Genomic DNA, 7036 nt, shown 5'->3' with positions numbered 1-7036 from the left:
TGCGGGTTTTGAGGGACAGTAGAGTGGACGAGGGGACAGCTCCCTGGGTGGGCCAGTTCTACAGCTCTTCGAGACATTTCTGCATTTCTACAAACACGCATGCCTGTATGCAATACACATTTTCAACCACTTGAATGTTTTCACATTCTTCCTTGACTCCCATAATCCAGGTTTTTTGATCTATCATGTATTCCTCTGGCTCCTGAATTTCCCTATCAAAGTGTTTTCTCACACTGTATTGAAATTGCTCATTCATTTCTGTCTCCCATGCTACATGTAACGGTGAAGACTGTGTCTGTCCTGTGTAGTGTAGGCCCAGGACCTAGCATAGTGCCTGTGATACTGCTGGCCCAGACATTCAACACTGAATTCATATTCTGCTACCCTAAGGGCTTCCAGAAACTGGAACGTCTCCGGAAGTTCTCAGATCAAAGATTAGCTCTAAAGATCAAAGGAGGTGACAGAAACACCAGAGGTTGAGGCAAAATCTGGACTTGGCAAAATATCTTTTTTTCCTTTCCAAGTCTCTCATATTCCCCACCCCCATCCTCATCTCTTAGCTCAACCGAAAAAAAAAAAAATAGAGGAGGAGAGAGCAGTTGAAACCACTTTGCGGCACGGTATCATCTCACTGTCAACCTGCTGGCTGTTTTCTATGTTCTTCATCCTTCTCAGACTTTGTCCCTGTCCCTTATAGGATCTGTGGACCTGGGAGGAATTTTTAACCCAAGCCTTTGTTTTCTCACTTCCAAGATGGAAATGTGGTGCTTTATAGATGGCCACAGATTCTCTCACACTACTCCCATCACAGGGTGGGATCTGTGTCCCTGAGCCCTGACTGTTAATCTGGGTGGGCTCTGTGATTGCTTGGCCAACGGAATATAGCAGAAGTGATGCTGTGCACATTTCCACACACAGGCCTTAAGAGGTTGGCAGCTTCTGCTTCCTGTCTTAGACTATCCACTCTAAGGGGAGCTCCCCGCCATGCTGTGGGGGAGCCTGAGCCAACCACAGAGAGAAGTCAGATAGTGAGAGAGATGCTGGCTAGTCGCAGCTGTCCCAGCCATTCCAGCTGAACGGCAGACACGTGGATGAAGAAGCCATCTTGGATGTCCAGCCCAGATGAGCCTTTGGATGACTCCCGCCGAAGCTGCCGTCCAACTACAACGTGAGAGGCCCCAGGCGAGAACCGCCCAGCAGAGCACAGTCAACCCAGGGAACTGTAAGCCTCTGTGGTGGTTCACTAAGCAGCAATATATAACTGCAAGTGCAAGTAATGATAATATCTAGCTCATAGGACTGCCGTGAAGGTAAAATGAGATTCTCATATGCTGAATCCCTAGTCTGCAGCCTGGAATAAAACAAGCTTTCGGCATATATCAAGTCCCCTGCCCCTTCCCCTTCTTCTTCTTCTTCTTCTTTTTTTTAAAAATTCTATGCATTTCCAAGAAGGGGTAACTCTCAGTGTTATCATCTGAAGCAGGTGGGGTGGAGGTGGGCTATTTGCTAGGTGTTTTGAATCTGAAGAGCTCCCTTTTCTTTTTCCAACTTTCTCTTGTGTCTTTCTTTTCTGTGTTCTTTAAAGCACAGCCAGATCATTTAGACTTAAAATAAGAATACCAAATTCAGCCTTTGTGTGTGTATGATTTTTCAGACAGAAAAATCATAGGTTTAGTACAGGCTCATGGTCATGAAAATCATGAAAATCAAGCTCCAGAAGTGAAAATGATTCCAAGCAAAATTCCCCTGACAACTTTTGTCATGTTTGTGTATGAGTGAGTGTGTGTGTGTATGTGTGTGTGTGTGTGTGTAAAAGCAGTTAAAAACTTTAGACTACATAATTATTTTACTACGTAAGCATCATGGAATTACAGGCTTGGGGGGGGTTAAAAAGAACATGATTACCTGTAATTATAGTCTTGCTAAGTTTGATTTTATAGAACAAAATTCAAGTTTGATTATACCCACGCAGAAAGACATGGTGCATATTGGAAATGCTCTTTTTTTCCTTCTGAGTCAAATGGCTAAATTGATTTCATATTTGTGATCTTCCTAGAAGTCAACATTTTATTATGTTTATTGCCAAGGTTGTTTGTGTGCCTTGCTAATTATATTTCCCCACCTAGACTTGCTGCCAAGTCTCAAAATTTGAGATTAGCCCTTGATTTCCTGCAGACACCTAAATCATAGGCAAGAGGGTTCCTCTCAGAGGCTGAACTGGGTCAGCCTCATAAATTCTGTCAGATACCTGGTCAGTTAAGTTCAGAGCATCAGGGGGAGTCAAACTAGATGCCTGACACGTGTAGATAAGGGAATTGGTTTATTTTACCTTTTTATATTTCAACCTTTAATGTGGGTGTGGACATAAAGCCACAATATTGATTGCCATTCGCCCCTAGGATAAAAGCCTCTGGAACACGTGGGGGCCCACAAGGCTAGAAGGGTGAGGAGGAGAGTGTTTGGGATGGGGGAGTGGGGAGATGGTCAGCCCGAGCGTCCAGTGACATTCTGCAGTCAGTTCCAGATACAGAATGTTGCTTGGATGGGGCCTGCCGCTGAAGCCTTTCCCTAATGAGAACCTAAGGGGCAGGAGCTTGGGATTTTGTGCAAGTCCATGTCTTCCTTGGCATCAAGTCACTTAACTAAGTCTTGCCATCCCTTAGAACCAAAAACTAAGTGCTGCGGACCCTTTCCGGTTTCTGGCTCCCAATCCAATCGGCATCCAGAGACAGCTGGGGTAACTGTTTTCTTTCCATTTCACAGCTCTCGGAGGAGGTGTGACTGTGTGTGAGGCGCTAGAAAGCTTGTTCTATAATTACCTCGTGATTTGCCTGAGTGTGCAGTACACCCACCCGACCTTCTGTGTGCTCATGTGCGCTAGTCAGAGGTTGAGTGATCTGCTGCCTTGCGCACTGGAGGCAGAGTACGTGCGTCTAGAACAACAAGGGTGACATTATTTTACCCCAAAGTTAATTGTCACATCTCAGGGGAGTGGATATGGGGTCTTTGTAACTGATTGCCATCACAGCCAAATCTATGATCGGAGGCACTCAAGTCAGTGCAATCACGTCCCAAATTAAGGAGATGGGCATAAGCCAGGCAGCAGGTCGCACGCTCCCGACCCCGAGCGCTCACACCCTTCGAGGCCCTGGCAGCCGCCGCGCCGCCTCTTCCACGCCCGCCGTGAGGCCGAGCCCCGCTTCCCGGAACCCGAGGCGCCCCCACCCCCGCGGCCACAACATGGGCCGCGTGCCCGCGCAGCGGGACCCCGGGCGGCACCCGCGCCTGCCATTGGCTGCGCTTTCGGCTCGCGCCCACACGTTGCTCCCTCTCCGGCCCGCAGCCCCACTTTCCCCGCGCCTCACGAGGTCCCGCACTGGCTCCCGGTGTCCCCAGGGGCGCGGCGCGCGCCGAGCGGCGCCGGGGGCGGAGCCTCTCGCGGGACGCCTCGGGATTGGCCGCGGGAGGCAGGGGGCGGGGCCAGCCCCGGAGAAAACAGCGCGCGCGGAGCCCAGCTGCAGTCCCCGACACGAGCCTGAGCTAGTCGCGGTTGCCGCGCGGCCGCGCTCTGGTGCCTTTTTACCGCAGACCCCTCGGGCCGGGTTCTCCCGCCCGTCCCCGCGCAGCACAAGACGCAGGTTCCGTCCCGCGTGGTGCAGTCCCGGCCGGAGCGGCGATGCGCCTCATCCAGAACATGTGCACGATCGCCGAGTACCCCGCCCCGGGCAGCGCCGCCGCCGCCGACTGCTGCTTGGGGGCGGCGGGCCGCCGCCTGGTCAAGATCGCTGTGGTGGGGGCCAGTGGCGTGGGCAAGACCGGTGAGTCTTGGCGCTCGGGCGAGAACGGGCTTATCTCTGGGGTTGGACGTGGACGGCCCCCGCTGGGAGTTGCGTGTGAGCGAGGCGTGGGGGAGAGGTGGGAGGGCAGCTGGCCGCCCATCCCTTCCTACTGATCCGCTGCCCCTCCGCGAGGACCTGAGCCAGCATTGCCTCTAACCCCCTTCTTCAACAGATGAGGAAAACTGGGATTCAGAATGGCCAGGCCTCCTTCCGGGCACCGCCGGCGCAACTGGGATTAGAACTTTGGGGATCTTGAGCCTGCCTGGCGGTGCCTGGAACAGAACCCCTCCTGGAGGTCTTTAAGGTTAAGAAAGACCTTTGTCTCCTGGAGGCGGGTGGGCCAAATGACCCTTCCAGCTGGACAGAGCCATAATTCACCAGGCCTTCGATGCCTTCTACCCCCTCTCGGTTGTGTCTGGAAGAAGGGTCAAGGAGCTGCAGGGTAGGAATTTCACTTGGTGGCCGCCCGACTTGCTTTCTCTGCGAGAGTGGTTTCCCAGGCTGGGGGTGGGGTGGACACCAATTTAACTTCTCCAGAGTTAACTCTCTTTCCTTTCTCTTTTCTGACCTGCAGCTCTGGTGGTCCGGTTCCTCACCAAACGATTCATCGGTGACTATGAAAGAAACGCAGGTGAGGAGGCGCATTTGGAGAGTGTGCGCTCCGCTAGCACAGGACTGCTCTTAACCCTTTTTCAGTGTCTCGCAGGGGGCCTCACTCACAGTGACAGTCTGAGCGTCAGGATCCTGCCACTTCCAATTTTGCTTGCCCCCTCCCATAACTGCCATCTGGCCTCATTCCATTCCAAGCCCATTCATCATTTTATCAAGTGCCTGAAAGTATTCTCCTTGGTATGTTTTAACTATAGGGACCCCAGTTGGAAGCACCCTTTGTACTCAAGAGCCTCTCCCTTCAAAACACTCCTGCAAAAGTCATAAAAAGAAAAACAAGAAAAAAAAAAAAAGATGGCCAGCTCCTTCCCCCGTCCCCCTCCCTCTCCGTTGGCCGCCTTTCAGAGGTGACCTTTTAAAGCAAAGGCCAAAGGAGAGCCGTTGTAAACCTAAAGTTCTCTTTTTTTTTAACAAAGAAAAAAATGACTAGATGGTAGAATTTGAGGAGGGGAGTTCCCAAATAAGCCAGAGGACTCTATTTCAATCTCTGCGATTAAAGATGGCCACCGGGGAGGCTTAAGGGCTTTCTACCTATGCTCTGTTAGCAAATTGCTTAAATCCTTAGACCATATTTAGTACCTAAGGGGATTATTTGAAATGTGCTATATAAACCATCCCAAGATAAGGCATGACAGCCTTCTGCTTTGATGTAGATTTGGCTACCATTATGTCACATTTTTATTCCAACTGATAATGTGGGCTGTGCATTTACTAATAATATTTGCCTACCAAGTTATTACACCTAATGACTAAACTGATGCCAGAGAGTAATGAAGTACTAAATTAAAACAAATGGCCATGAATGCTGAACGAGAAAATTTACTTCAAGGAAATACTCCACGTTTAAAATGAGATAAGTCAGTTTCCAAAACCTTGCAAACATTGCCTTGGTTTTAATAAATGCCCTAATCTGGGTTTAGAATTGCAATTGTTTAAAAAGAACAGCTGAAATACGCTCATTAGATAGAATAAACTGTAGCTTATTTGTGTGCATTGGTTCAGGTTATATATATTTTTTCCTACTTAAAAAAAAATCCCACCATGTTTTAAAAGTAGTACAAGAAGGAAAAACATAATGTGTGTGTGTGCATACACACACACACACACACACACACACACACTTTTTTTTTTTTTTTTGCCTTTATAGGTAATCTCTATACCAGACAAGTGCAAATAGAAGGTGAAACCCTGGCTCTTCAGGTTCAAGACACTCCAGGTATTCAGGTACGAAGCTCTGAGATTCCTGACTAAGTCAGAGGGAGCCTACTTGGCTATGGAATTGTTCAGTTGTTCTCAGAATAAAGCTTATGCTGGAGAGGACTGAAATTTGGGGGAGTCAAAACTAGGCTTTCCACATGTTGCTTGTCATTTCGGTTGTCTTTGGCTGTTGGTCAGTCTTTGCCTGGCTTCATCTGGGAGGTTTGACTGAGGGGCAGAAATCTTAGGAGGATTCTATCCGGCAGGAAAGACCAAACCAAACGCATATGGAATTGGCACAGCTGTCTTGCTGTGGTTAAAACGATCAGTTTTTACCTTCGTGCATTTGGCATTGAAAATCAAACATTTAGGTCTAGTCTTTAAATCTGTGGGATCACTTTAATATTGTGGAAAGTTACTCTATAGACAAAAGAGCCCTGCTGGTGTGTGTGTGTGTGTGTGTGTGTGTGTGTGTGTGTGTGTGTGTGTGTTTTCCCTCTTGAACTGGGCGGTTATCCAGGTTTAAATGCTTCCAGCTCCTATCTTTACTTCCCCAGACTTACTGTCTAGCCAGTTAATTTCCCATTTTGTGCAACTACAAAGTCTCTCTGCGTGGAGTTCTCTGCAGGTCAATTTTCCACTGGAGTGTGGTGAGCTGCACTGTTATTTATTCAGCTCCATGCAGCTGGATCAACATATTGTCAAGAAAGCTGAAGCGTGTGGGGAGCTAGCCTGTTTATGGCCTGCAACCTGGCATTACCGTCAAGGGCCCCTTGGATCTCGCTTTCTAGCCGAGCCAGGGTCTCTCTGCGGCGCCCCCCCTCCCCCGGCGTGTAACTCGCCCTCACCCCCCTCTCTTGCAGGTGCACGAGAACGGCCTGAGCTGTGGCGAACAGCTGAATAGGTGCATTCGCTGGGCCGATGCCGTGGTGATCGTGTTCTCTGTCACCGACTACAAGAGCTATGAACTCATTGGCCAGCTCCACCAGCACGTCCAGCAGCTGCACCTGGGCAGCCGGCTACCGGTGGTGGTCGTGGCCAACAAAGCCGACCTGCTGCACATCAAGCAGGTGGACCCCCAGCTGGGACTGCAGCTGGCCAGCATGCTGGGCTGCTCGTTCTACGAAGTGTCCGTCAGCGAGAACTACAACGATGTCTATAACGCCTTCCACGTCCTGTGCAAGGAAGTGAGTCACAAACAGCCCAGCAGCACGCCGGAGAAGCGCAGGACCTCCCTCATCCCCCGGCCCAAGTCCCCCAACATGCAGGACCTGAAGAGGAGGTTCAAGCAAGCCCTTTCGGCCAAAGTGAGGACTGTCACCTCCGTCTGA

General features: G+C 50.0%; 1 protein-coding gene across 1 annotated transcript; it reads left to right on the top strand.

Moving 5' to 3' along the window:
* Nucleotides 1-3676: 3676 nt before the first annotated feature.
* Nucleotides 3677-7036, top strand: RASL11B (RAS like family 11 member B). Its single transcript, XM_028100506.1, has 4 exons — nt 3677-3818; nt 4414-4470; nt 5656-5732; nt 6569-7036. The coding sequence occupies exons 1-4, from the start codon at nt 3677-3679 to the stop codon at nt 7034-7036; spliced, it is 744 nt and encodes a 247-aa protein (XP_027956307.1).

Source organism: Eumetopias jubatus, unplaced genomic scaffold, assembly GCF_037043125.1.
Source record: "Eumetopias jubatus isolate StellerSeaLion01/CBP00866 unplaced genomic scaffold, mEumJub1_p1.0 scaffold_2, whole genome shotgun sequence".
Taxonomy (NCBI): Eukaryota; Metazoa; Chordata; class Mammalia; order Carnivora; family Otariidae; genus Eumetopias; species Eumetopias jubatus.
This window is presented reverse-complemented; position numbering and strand designations above follow the sequence as displayed.

Bases quoted from the DNA above. Each gene is read 5' to 3' on its own strand.
- RASL11B (XM_028100506.1), top strand. From the start codon at position 3,677: ATGCGCCTCATCCAGAACATGTGCACGATCGCCGAGTACCCCGCCCCG. The intron at 3,819-4,413 runs GTGAGTCTTGGC...TCTGACCTGCAG, and splicing joins CAGTGGCGTGGGCAAGACCG to CTCTGGTGGTCCGGTTCCTC. The intron at 4,471-5,655 runs GTGAGGAGGCGC...TTGCCTTTATAG, and splicing joins TGACTATGAAAGAAACGCAG to GTAATCTCTATACCAGACAA.